This window comes from Mobula hypostoma, chromosome 19 (genome assembly GCF_963921235.1).
Source record: "Mobula hypostoma chromosome 19, sMobHyp1.1, whole genome shotgun sequence".
Taxonomy (NCBI): domain Eukaryota; kingdom Metazoa; phylum Chordata; class Chondrichthyes; order Myliobatiformes; family Myliobatidae; genus Mobula; species Mobula hypostoma.
This window is the reverse complement of record NC_086115.1, coordinates 12963216-12976841: the sequence shown is the minus strand read 5'-3', so window position 1 is coordinate 12976841 and position 13626 is coordinate 12963216. Positions and strand designations below refer to the sequence as shown.

General features: G+C 46.5%; 1 protein-coding gene across 2 annotated transcripts in view; it reads right to left on the bottom strand.

The window, feature by feature from the left end:
* Window positions 1-974: 974 nt before the first annotated feature.
* LOC134358669 (palmitoyltransferase ZDHHC16-like) overlaps window positions 975-13626 on the bottom strand; it is a 31713-nt gene continuing 19061 nt past the window's right edge. For both annotated transcript variants that reach the window (XM_063071121.1, XM_063071122.1), the window contains 9 exons: window positions 12465-12774; window positions 10710-10904; window positions 9445-9533; window positions 8403-8431; window positions 7003-7136; window positions 4943-5022; window positions 4188-4311; window positions 2834-2904; window positions 975-2666 (listed from right to left, as the gene is read on the bottom strand). In XM_063071121.1, the coding sequence (XP_062927191.1) occupies window positions 2555-2666; window positions 2834-2904; window positions 4188-4311; window positions 4943-5022; window positions 7003-7136; window positions 8403-8431; window positions 9445-9533; window positions 10710-10904; window positions 12465-12701 (1071 nt within the window). In that variant the 5' untranslated portion in view covers window positions 12702-12774 and the 3' untranslated portion in view covers window positions 975-2554. The remainder of the gene's footprint in view (window positions 2667-2833; window positions 2905-4187; window positions 4312-4942; window positions 5023-7002; window positions 7137-8402; window positions 8432-9444; window positions 9534-10709; window positions 10905-12464; window positions 12775-13626) is intronic.

Here is a 13626-nt window from a genome sequence, read left to right as displayed (position 1 = left end):
GCCATTAGACTGGCTGATGCGCCCTGACAGGTCACCACCCCCACCCCAGCAATATCCAAAAAGGTATACTTGTTGCTGAGGGGAACCTTGCACTGCCTTCTTAATCCCCTACCTCTCCTGGTGTTCACCCATCTACTGTCGGAAGCCTGCACTCTGGGTGTGACAGCTCTTCAAAAAGCTCATCTATAATGTCTTCAGCCTCCCAGATGATCCTGAGCCCATCCAACCCAGCTCCAACTGTTTGACCTGCTCAGCCAGGAGCTCAAGATGGGAGGGAGCACTTCCCGCAGGTGTAGTCTCCAGGGAGACGGTCGGGTATCCTGAATTCCCCCGTCTCAAAGGAGGAGCATTCCGTCCTGACTACACTGCCTGAAAAAGGCTTACCCCTTCTTATCTGTGCCTCCACCTGTTCTCGCTGAAGCCTAAACCAAAACCTTACCACTCTTACACTCAGACATTGGCTGCTCTGCTTGACCCCATCCTTCATTTCATTTGCTGCTGCGTTTAGGCCTCTGTTGCCAACATGTACTGCGCCTGCGCAGGCGAAAAAGACCAGCCTTATCTGAATCTGCTCCTTTCATATTCTCTCTCTCTCTCTCTCGATCTTCGGTTGGGCTCTGACACTGAGACTTACCGCACTGAGCCACCGGAAAAAGTTTTCAATCCATTTTCAATTTTCAATCCATTTTTGAGAAGATCTGTGAAACACTAAAGACCAAGTTTACATACCAATAAGTAAGGTTTCTGCCTGATATATGCGAGGGATTAAATATGACATTCTTTGTACAGTGTTCTGTGCTGTATAGAAACGACACACATTAACTGGCAAATTTTAAATGTCTCGAGCTTGCCACAACCTTCTCCTTACATTGAAACACCAGGTCCAAATGCAGCTTCTCAAAGAGAAGGGAAATAATCACAGAACATTTGATCAAATCAAATGTAAAACATTTATTTGTAAGAATTTCCTGTTCTCCAGTACACTGTTTAAAGGGAACAGTTTAGAAATTGTTGAAAGTACAATTTCACAAAGATGGTCTTCGAGTTACAATACAAATGGAAACACAAAACATTAGAGGGTTGTTTAAGAAACAACACTGAATACTTGGAAAGGAATCCTGTGTCTGTTACCAGCTCACCCTAAACATCAAGTACAAGATTTGCAGCACAGGGCTCTGAGAAAGGTATTTAACCTCGGGCAGGGGTGGTAACTCAGCATTCAGCTACTTCTGCCTGGCTTCCTGCCTTGAAAATGAACAAGCAGGTACAAATCACCCAACTGGGTAAAGAATAAACCAGAGAAGTTCACTTGGGAAATCCCAATCTCAGTACAGAAATACAATTCTTTAAGAAAAAAGATGTACATTGCTAAGTACCTGGATACCTCCCAGTTGGGAGTATTGGGAGTGCAGTTAAGGCCCATGTACCATGTTGATTTACCCCGGTTCAAAAGGGATGGGGTGGCTACATTGTCTGGCCCCTGTCCTTGTAGCACCAAACTGCCCAATCCACAGACTTCCAATTCTGATCCACTGCGGAGCTCTGTACACCAGGCAAGGGTATTTTGGAGAGGGCCACACCTGCTCTTTTGTGAAAGACAGAAATTGTGAAGGACTCGTCACAACCTCCATCCCCCTCAATGCAATAGAGAAACTTTAAAGTGTCACTAGTAGGAAACTTTATCAATCTCAACAGGGAACACCAATGAGATGAATGACAAAATGTTTTCAGCAATATCCTTAACGATAAATTCAACAACAGGATAATTATCCAGTCAGTGTTCTTGCTAGGTGTGATCCTTTCACAATTCTCCGTCTACTTCCAGGAGATCTACATCAGAACCCAGTTGTTGCTATCTGAGGGCAGATCACATCGGATCACCTATATTCATCTGGTGTAACAAAAACCTTCACCTACAGAATTGGGAAGGAAATGATTAGCAGCCACACACACTGTGGAATGTAGTTCCTCCTACTCAAAATAAATAAGGTCTTGCTTCACTGCAATTCTATTCAAGCAAAAGGGAACAGATTTCTTTTTCCACCACTGCACGAACAGTAATGGGCTTGGTCCATTGTGTTTATCTCCCCAAAGGTCAGGGACAGCCTTGTGAAACCCTGCCTGTGTGTATCCCCAGAAAGTTAAATCCATCCTTGGGAGTTCCGATTAGCAAGACTCCACTTTGCTGCATCTATTTTACAGCATCTAAGGAAGGGACACTGTTTTATTGTTGTGAGTTTGTATCTACTCATTAAATGGGGCCTGGTTTTGTCAGAACACCCTTAAGTTTGCATGTACAAAATACTCCCTTATTACTGCCATCCAGTAAAGCACAGCTGGCTGGTGTGAGCACAGTGATTAACTACTGTGGTTTTTTATTGCTTCACTGAGCTTCTGACTCATGCCTTGAACTGCAAGGAGCAGAGCAATCACTGGGTCATCTTCTGTCCAACAGTTCCTTCACTCCCCTCAGCCAGGATGGCCAGTAAGTCCTCGGTCCCTCTAGTTCACGTTCCCATCCCGCTCAGCACAGGTTTTGGCAACACCGTCATCATCAAATTGCCAATATTGTCTTGTCTACACTGAAAGCCACTGGAAGTGTCCATGTCATGCCATCTCCGTATGGTAGGTGAGAGGATGGAAGCAGCAAACGAGTTATCCAGTGACTGAAACACAAGAGGTGCTCATTAGTGCAATTCTCCCCACATCAGGATGTGACCATAACCGTGTGACCAATGTCACTTACTCACAGAACAAGGAGACTGCACTGAGTGGTTACAGACAATGCCCCAGCTCCACCCACACTCAGCACCAGATTTCTGAAACACTTTACCTCTGTTTTTCTATTCCAAGAAACATTTTCAAGTTGTTCAGTTTGCCTGCATGATAGGGATTTCGGAAAACCTGTCCGGAAAGGAGGAGAATGTGAAAATCCAACAGAAAATGAGTTGGAGACAGCAAACACTCAGCTTACATTCGCAGTATCCACAGTCAACGGGTTACCAAGTGCTGTGGTCAGGAGTTGTGACAATACAGCCAAAGTAGTTTTCTACCTCAAAACTCAAGAGATTCAGCAGATTATGGAAATCTTCAGCAACACAGAAAATGTTGGAGAAACTCATCAGATCAGACAGCACCAATGGAAATGAGTGAACAGTCAACATTTTTGGCCAAAGCCCTTCATCAAGACTGGAAAGGAAGGGCCCTCCCCCCACCTTTTTATTCTGGCTTCAGCCTCCTTGCTTTCCAAGTCTAACGAAAGGTGTCGGCCTGAAATGTAAACTGTTTATTCCCCTCCATGGATGATACCTGACTAGTTAAGTTCCTCCAGCATTTCGTGTGTATTGCAATTTACCATTTAAAAAACATTTACATTTAAGTCCATAAGACATAGGAACTAGGCTACTCGGCCCAACGTGTTTGCTCCACATCGTGGCTGATTTATTATCCCTCTCAACCCTATTCTCCTGCCTTCTCCCCATAACCTTTGATGCCCTGACTAATCAAGAACCTATCAACTTTTGCTTTAAATGCACTCAATGAACATTACATGAAATGAATATGTACCTCATTTCCATCATAAAATACACAAAATTCAAATCCAGGTGCGCACCTGTCCCGGAAGGCCTTCAAAAGAACGAGGTGACACCTGAGCATGGATGGATCTCGGAAGAGAAGGAAGCTCACTTTGGCAGAACCCCAGAAGAGAACATTGAAGAGATTCTTGGACAGGCACATGCTTGAAAGAAAGTGTTCGACTATGCGGGAGGGAAGGGTTAGATTAATCCTCAAATAGGTCGGCACAACATTGTGGACTGAAGATCTTGTACTGTGCTCTACCATTCAAAGCACCAGACCTAAAAAGCATGCGCTTTCACAAAAAGCAAAGGCTTAAAGCCAGAGGTTAAAGGGGTGGGCTGCTACAAGTACCCCCTGACCCCCAGGATGTCTGGCTGACCAATTGTGGTTAACAAGATATCAAAACCATCTAGTACTCAATGTGAGGTGACTCACAGAGACACCCTCCATCACTCTGGCAGCCGAAACAGACAAGGTGTCACCACTAATCCAAAGATGATGCCTCCACCAGCTAACACCCTAGGCCGCAAGACCCCCCCCCCCCCGCCTCAGCTAACGCGCCACACACTGGCCTCTGAGCCTGCACAGATGCCGCTGCAAACACCTACCCGTCCTTTCTGCTGCTGCCTCCGCCGTTCCTTCTTATTGATGTGCCTCTCGATGCTGGTCTCCCCACCGAGGATGAGGACTGCGTGCCACAGGGTGAGACCACTGAGAGCCAGGGCTACTGAGCTAGTGGAAAAGATAGGGACACATTAGTGATCCTAACAGGATGCAGCCCAGTTCTCCTGCCACACCAGAACGGTGCACATGCTATGTTGGCCACAGAATAAGCAGAGACACTTGCGGTCTTCCCCCAGTCATCCTTGTTGTTGTTACACAAACAATGCATTTCACTGTGTGTTTTGACGTACATGAATTCTGAATCTTGAAGTGATGGAGGGGGCACGAGCCATCTGCAGTCATCTGGTAATGCATCAGATCCTGGAAATATCACCGACTACAGACTTCAACCACAGTTAACATTCTTAGAGACTGCATAACTAATGTAAATTTTACTTCTAAATGGAGGAATAATGAACATTCTGAAAATTGTGGTTTTCCCCACCACGGATGTACTTTAGTGAAGACTGCCAGTGTTAAGCTGTCAGTTGATTGCTTGTTTCCTTGACCGTATCATCAGAAGGTAAGGTGTAGAAATGTGGTAATGTGCTATTGGCACATAAGCTCAGGGATAGAGAGCACTACAGCACAGAAACAGGCTATTTGTCCCATCAACCTGTACCTGAACCATCTTATTCAAAGATAGCTGCAATTCTGAGCCAAGACCAGGCTTTGGGTGTGATCAGCTGAGATTACTGACCTGCAGAGAACCCACAGATAAATGATACACTTGTGGAAAATCTTTTCCCGGAATGATATAATGGGAGCTGCAGTGGCCGCCTGCAAGAAATAGAGAAAGACCATCGTCAGGAGTGAGGAAACCCACTCTTCACCTGTAGTTTGAAATTCTCATATTACCAAGCATTTCTTTTGTTTAAAGAGGTAAATTAAACATCAAAATTATGAGCAAGTTTCAGGTTTTTATCAACACACTGGTGGAACTGCAATAGGAGGGAAGTGAGACCTGGTGAGATGGGAGCAGAACCAAAGGTAAGTATAAACCAATATTCCAACTCTTGATAGTTTAAGACCATACGACACAAGAACAGAAGCAGGTCGTTCGGCCTATCGAGTCTGCTCCACCATCTGATCATGGTTGTTATTTTCCCTCAACCCCATTTTCCTGCTTTCTCCCTGTAACCTTTGACATTCTTGAAGATCAAGAATCTATCATCTTCCTCTTTAAATATACCCAATGCCATGGCCTCCAAAGCTATCTGTGGCAATGAATTTGAAAAAATCACCATCCTCTGGCTAAAGATACTTTTCATTTCTTTTCCAAAGGAACATCCTTGTATTTTAAGGCTGTGCCCTCTGGTCCTAGACTCTTCAAGCCTACTCTCTCTTGGTGAGATCTCCCCTCATTCTTCTCAACCGCAGAGAGTACGGGTCCAGAACAGAAAAATGTTTTTTGCTGGTCTAGAAAGCTTCAATAGAGTGAAGCCTCAACATACAACCCAAGCCTTGAAGAACCCAAACATGCTTCAGGTTGTATGTACATTCTGATAAAACACTATGATCAGTCTTTAGAGTTCGAGCACGGTAAGTTGAAGGACCCATTTCCATGTCCATTTTGACCATCAATGGCCCATCTACTCTGATCCCCTTTCACTAGTAGGTCCACAACATTCTATATACTGGCAATTCATGTACATCACAAGATCCAAAATGTTGAGACTCCCTGCCTCCACCATTCAGACAATGAGTCTGAGATCCAACGACTCTGTGTAAAGAAAACCTCCCTGTAGCCCACTAAAACCTCTTTATTAGATCTATGCAATTCCGTCTTGGACAACTCTTGTACAACATGTTTCCTACAATTAGCCTTATGTGTGCCCAATAATTTTGTATACCTCGATCAGCTCCACTTTAACCCTCACCCCAGGAAAACAATCCTAGCCGATCCTGGTTATCCATCTGCACCTTCCAATTCATCACAACGGGAACCAGACTGTACACAGGACTCCATCTGTGGGCTGGCCAACATCTATCCGTTGTTGGAGATTTACCTGTAATGCAACACCCCTCCCACCTCACATTCATGCCCTGCTTAGTATCCCCTACACCTACAGTACTTCACCACTTTAACTACCTGTGGAACCATCCTCATAGATCCTTGGAATTTAAACCAAGTTTCCTCTGTTCCTCAGTACTTCATACTATTCATTCTATACAATCCTAAATCTCTACGTAACCACCCTACCAACTTGTGCGGCAACTTTAAGGGATCTATGGATGTGGACCAGATTCCTCTGTTCCTACACATGATAAGAATCCTGTCATTAACCCTGTTTTTTTGCCCTGAATCACAAAGTGAATCAATTTGTAAATCATTTTAGTGAACACCCCAGCACAATAGAGTCGTGGTCAGCGTAACAGTACTACACCGGGTTCAATTCCCACTGGTGTCTCTAAGGAGTTTTGTACGTTCTCCTCGTAACCGTGTAGGTTTCCTCCGGGTGTTTCCGTTTCCTATAACATTCCAAAAGGCATACGGGTTAGCAGACTAATTGATGAGCATCAATGCAGGCTCACTGGGCTGAAAAGGGCTGTTATTGTTTATCTCCACACTAAACCAAAAACAAACACTGACACCATGATCCCACTGTAACAGAAACATTAGACTGCCATTTAAAGAGAAGCTGTAACACGGACTAAGGAAAGCAAGGAGTCAAACTGGGCAACAAACAGCCACCTGACTGGAGATCCTGATACTAGCATTACTCATGTGTATTACCAATACCACGACCACACACTCACATTGATGGTGAGGTAGGCCTCCATAAACAGCTCCCTGCTGCTAACGCTGCAGTAAACACAGCCTAGCATCATAAACAGGCAAAAGGAGAAGAAGTAGCGGTGATTGTAGTGACCCACGCAGTTATTCAGCCAGGCTGAGCCACGAGTCAAGGAGGCAACAGGGAAAAACGGGACATTCAGCTATCAATCTGCTCCAAACCAGATCTACCAATGTACCAGAGTTTCCAACTTAGTCTTGTACATTTCCATCTAATCTGTCCTGGGAGTGTGTGATGGGACAGTGTAGAGAGAGATTCACCCTGTATCTAACCCATGCTGTCCCTGTCCTGGGAGTGTGTGATGGGACAGTGTAGAGAGAGCTTCACTCTGTATCTAACCCGTGCTGTCCCTGCCTGGGGGTGTGTGATGGGACAGTGTAGAGGGAGATTCACTCTGCATCTAACCCGTGCTATCCCTGCCCTGGGAGTGTGTGATGGGACAGTGTAGAGGGAGCTTCACTCTGTATCTAACCCGTGCTGTCCCTGTCTTGGGAGTGTGTGATGAAACAGTGTAGTGGGAGATTCACTCTGTATCTAACCCGTGCTGTCCCTGTCCTGGGAGTGTGTGATGGGACAGTGTAGAGGGAGCTTCACTCTGTGTCTAACCTGTGCTGACTCTGCCCTGGGAGTGTGTGATAGGACAGTGTAGTGGGAGATTCACTCTGTATCTAACCCGTGCTGTCTCTGTCCTGGGAGTGTGTGATGGGACAGTGTAGAGGGAGATTCACTCTGTATCTAACCCGTGCTGTCCCTGCCCTGGGAGTGTGTGATGGGATAGTGTAGAGGGAGCTTCACTCTGTATCTAACCCGTGCTGTCCCTGCCCTGGGAGTGTGTGATGGGTCAGTGTAGAGGGAGCTTCACTCTGTATCTAACCCGTGCTGTCCCTGTCCTGGGATTGTGTGATGGGACAGTGTAGAGGGAGATTCACTCTGTATCTAACCCGTGCTGTCCCTGTCCTGGGAGTGTGTGATGGGACAGTGTAGAGGGAGATTCACCCTGTATCTAACCCGTGCTGTCCCTGTCCTGGGAGTGTGTGATGGGACAGTGTAGAGGGAGATTCACCCTGTATCTAACCCGTGCTGTCCCTGTCCTGGGAGTGTGTGATGGGACAGTGTAGAGGGAGATTCACCCTGTATCTAACCCGTGCTGTCCCTGTCCTGGGAGTGTGTGATGGGACAGTGTAGAGGGAGATTCACCCTGTATCTAACCCGTGCTGTCCCTGTCCTGGGAGTGTGTGATGGGACAGTGTAGAGGAAGATTCACTCTGTATCTAACCCAGGCTGTAAATGTCACTTTGTTAAACTAACTTCATTTAATCTGTATTTAAAACCTGTACCAAGCAGCAGTGAAACAAAGGATACGACAGTGATGGTCCATCTTCAAGATACATCTGAAAAACAAAGTGGTAATTAGTGGTCGGTTGTGTCAGTACAAGCAACTGGAAACTGTCAGACTGTAAATACTGTCTGGTTCATCACTGTCCCAAAGCTTGCTCTGTCCAGCCTCTGTGACTCTATGCAATCCTCTAGAACCTCCAAGTCCCTGAGCAGTGAACGAAGAGGCATCTGAACACCCTCGAAGTAAGCATTGGTCACACTCCACGTAAAATGCTAGAGGAACTCAGCATGTATGAGGGGGAATAAATAGTCCATGTACTGGGCTCTTCATCAGGACTCTTAACCTGCAAAATCTACTCTTTTCTGTAGGCCTGCTGAGTTCCTCCAGCATTTTGTACGTATCGCTCCAGATCAGCAGAATCTCGTGTTTGTGGCTGGCCACAATCGATACCTTTTCTCTCATTCAGATTGGATCCAACAGCCAGCCTGTTGTTCTAACTATGCCACTCAACTCCAAGGAACAATCTCCAACCTCTGCACTTCAGTAGTCAGCCAGATGGCAGAATTACCTACTCTCACCCACTGTTCCAGCAGGCTGTGGATGTGGACAATGGCTAATAAATCCCATCCCTCCTTTCCTACCCAGTTTCCTTGAAATCCCATTTGCTCCAGGGGAATGTTACCCGCTCCTCCACACAAAACCAGCAGGATGAACCAACCTCAGGATGATCTGGCTCAAGACCGAACCCCGCCCAATTTGTAGCAGCCAGTTACTGAACAAGGTGCCTTGTACAAACGTATATGGAGGCTGGGGTAAGCAGCTTGGCATCAGAGTCAGTTCTCAACACCCAGACAGATACACATGGTCTGCCTTGTATGTGTATACACACACACACACACACACACACACACACATTCAATCTGCCTTGTAAAGAGGCACACACAAAATCTGCCTTTTAAATATATACAGATATACACACACACACACACACACACACACACACACAATCTGCCCAAACAGACACCCCACCCAGAGAATTTGCTCTTGCCCGAGGTCCTGTCTCACCGGTTACATATACTGCAGTGATGGGTACGAGGTGGCTTGGGATTAATACACTTCCTGCAGATGGAAACCGTTGGAATGTCATTTTTACCCTGTAAGAACAAAGAGAAACCATTGCAAATGTGCAGGTACAATGTCAGAAACTGTAACATTCCCTTCACACTCTCCCAGGATAGGGACAGCAGGGGTTAGATACAGAGTGAATCTCTGTCTACGCTGTCCCATCACACACTCCCAGGGCAGGGACAGCACGGGTTACATACAGAGTGAAGCTCCCTCTACACTGTCCCATCACACACCCCCAGGCAGGGACAGCACGGGTTAGATACAGAGTGAAGCTCCCTCTACACTGTCCCATCACACACTCCCAGGACAGGGACAGCACGGGTTAGATACAGAGTGAATCTCCCTCTACACTGTCCCATCACACACTCCCAGGACAGGGACAGCACGGGTTAGGTACAGAATGAAGCTCCCTCTACACTGTCCCAGAAGCAAAATGTCTATTGTTTCCTTGACTCTTAAATGATAACTGTTTAAGCCAAAAGATATAAAAGGCACTAAAATGCAATTTCCCCTCACTCAGAGTCATGGAACATGGAAACTGGTGCTTCAGCTCTGCTGATTCGGATTCCCATCTCTTCCTACCAACTTGTTATCGATTTGCCTTCTCTCCATAACCACTTGTCCCTCTCCCCCTCCCCACCCATTCCCCAATTCTCATTTACAACATTATACGCTCCTGTTTGCATTTTATGGAAAATCAGCCTGGATGGCAAGCAAAAAGCTTTCCATTGTACCAAAATTCAAAGAGTGGATACATTACCATTTACAACCTTGAGATTCATTTTCTTGCAGACACTTGCAGGAAAATAAAGAAATACAAAGAATTTACAAAAAGCTAAGCATGAACAAAGGCTGATGAACAACCCATGTGGAAAAGACAAAGTGTGCAAATATTAAAAAAAAATATTCTGGGAATCATTCAAGCAAATGGGATAGTTTGGTGTGGACCATGGTTAGTATGGATGAGTTGGGCTGAAGGGCCTGTTTCTATGTTGTGTAACTCCATGACTCTATAACATGAGTTGTAAAGAGTCCTTTAAAGTGAGTCAGTTCACAATACTGGCAAGTGAAGTTGTGAATTAATTGAATCTCCTTCCATTGTTCTTTTGAATGCAATTGAACCTCCCTCCCTCTTTCTTCTCTGGCTATGCCCTAACCAATTGCACCCCCATGGAGTTGCCTCTTAAATGGAGATGGCGTACCTGTGCTGGGTGCCCTGGGAGAGTCCTCACTGCCTTGTAGTAGTGAAAGACGATCTGCATCAGGTTCCAGTGTCCGTAGCAGAGGTGCCAGGCAATCCAGCCCGCTGGGTACGTACTCAGGATGACGGGAAGGACGCAGATGTAGACAATCAACACGATGGTGGTGGTCAAAAAGACCACCAGGACCACGAAGACCTGCAAGGGAGATGGCGGCACAGATTGTTGAGATGGTACTGAGCTGCGATGTTTCTTCAAGGTTGTGGCTCTTAGCTGTCTTTTCAGGTCTTTAGGGATTTTTTGAGAGCAGTGAGTGGAGCCAGGGGTCAGATTAGTGTTTAGGAACAGCAATGAGAGGAGCTAGAGGTCAGGGGCTGTAAATAAAGAGTCGGGGGCCAACGTTCGGAGTCTGAGCGCTCTGCGGTCGAAGGTCGGTGATCCTGGTGGTCAGGACTACAGGCGCTGAGGATGAAGATCAATGATTCCCCGGTCAGCGAGTCCTGGGGCCAGAGGTCCGTGCGAGTTCAGAAGTCGAGGGCTAAGGATTGGAGGCCCGGGTGCAGCCTGTCCTGGCGTGTGTGAGTGGGAAAGGGCTTGTTTTGTTGTTATTGTTAACAAGTTATGTTGGACTAGTATGCCTGATGACACTTGCAGGCTGCCCCCAGCACAACCTTAGACCGTGTTGGTTGTTCACGCAAACACATTTCACTCTAGGTTTTGATGTGCGTGTGGTAAATAAATATGAATCGCCTGAATCACTGAATTGGCAATCGGCAACATGATCCCCTCCCCAACAGCATCAGGACTTCGGCCTTTCAGAGAGGCTGCATGCTCTTCACAAAAGCCCTTGCTGGCAGATAGTAATGCAGGTCCTGTGACAAAGTACATTGTGGAAATACTGTGTTGCCACTGGAATATGTGGCAGCACTTGCGGGCTGCCCCCAGCTCATCCTTGAGTGTGTTGGGGACAGATGACGCATTTTAGATTCAGATTCAGATCTACTTATTGAAAGTACATCGAAACATCCAGTGAAATGTGTTGTAACACACACAATGTGTGCTGGGGGCAGCCCCCTAGTAATGCAACACATTGCAGCAACCACATAGCGTTTCTACAATGCTCGGCAGAACAACACGAACAATGAAAGAACAAGGGAATTTTCCAGCCTTTCCATCCACCCACCCACAGAAACAGCAGGACAGGATTCCAGTCCACAAGACATAGGAGCTCAATTAGGCCATTCAGATGGCTGATTTGTTATTCCTCTCAGCGCAGTTCTCCTGCCTTCTCCCTGTAACTTTTGATGTCCTTACTAATCAAGAACTCATCAACCTCCACTTTAAATATACCCAATGACTTGGCCTCCATAACCGTCTGTGACAATGAATTCCACTGATTCACCACCCTCAGCCAGCTCAGTCGCAGGCATTAGCCTCTCCAGCATCAAGGACATCTTCGAAAGGTGAAGTTCCTCATTTCTGTTCTAAGTGGACATTCCTCAATTCTGAGGCTGTGCCCTCTGGTTCTACACTCACCCAGTACAACAAACATCCACTCCACATCCACTCTACTAGGCTTTCCAATATTTGAGAGGTTTCACTGAGAGCCCCCCTGCAGTGCTTGGCCCCAGACACAGGCTCAACCGTTCAGACTTTACCCCTGGACTCAATGACTTTAGTCTTCCATCTTTCACTGTATACGTGACGAGTAAATGAATTTCTATCGGAAAATAGGAGAGAATAAGAGGCGATGCTCACCACACCGAACCAACGGGTCACGTGGTCCACCAACCAGTAGATGGGTTCGAACAGGGAGTCAAGGACCACGTCACCGTTGGTGAAGGAGTTGTAAGTCAGGGAGCGGGCACACAGCTTGCCGTAGCTCCAGTAGGTGCCAACGTGCTGAAGGAGCCTGATTCGCCGCCTGCGGCCCAGTCGGAAGCACCTGAGGAGTAGTCGCATCGTGGCACAGACGCAGCGCAGGTGTTTTCTCATTAGAAGGCAGACAGCATTGGTCAGTGAGAGCACTTCGCACGTCACAGCTCAACCCTCTGTCTCGGGCACCTCACTGAAAACAAAGATGAGAAGTCAGTTAGAGCTTAAACACTCACCACGGCCGGCTTCACACCCAGTCCAGTCAGTAGACAACAGTACAGCACAGGAACAGGCCCTTTGGCCCATCATGTCTGGGTCTGTATGCTCAGTCAGTTCCATCATGGGCACAAGCCTTTGGCACATGATGTCTGGGTCCGTGTGCTCAGCCAGTTCCATCATGGCCACTAGCCTTTGGCACATGATGTCTGGGTCCGTGTGCTCAGCCAGTTCCATCATGGCCACTAGCCTTTGGCACATGATGTCTGGGTCCGTGTGCTCAGCCAGTTCCATCATGGCCACTAACCATCCCAGCACCAAGGACATCTTCAAAAGGAGATGCCTCAAGAGGGTGGACCCTGCTTAAGGACCCCCATCACCCAGGACATGCTCTCTTCTTATTACTACCATCAGGGAAGAGGTACAGGAGTTCGAAGACCACACTCAACGACTTAGGAATAGCCTTTCCTCGTCCGGTGTCAGATCTCTAAACAATCCTTGAGCCCACGATCACTCCTCACTTATTTTATTTCTAATTGTAACTTAAAGTAATTTTTTATTGCACTGTACTCCTGAACCAGAGAGGGTAACTTTGCTCAACTTCACTTGCCTCATCACTATACTATTTCCACAACCTATGGATTCACTTTCAAGGGTTCTTCATCTCACGTTCTCGACATCTATTGCTTATTTATCTATAATAATAATTTTTTTCTTTTAGTTTGTTGACTTTTGCACACTGGTTGTCTGCACTGTTGGTGCGGTTTTTCATTGGTTCCATTGTGGCTACTGGATTTATTGAGTGTGCCCACGAGAAGAGGAATCTTAG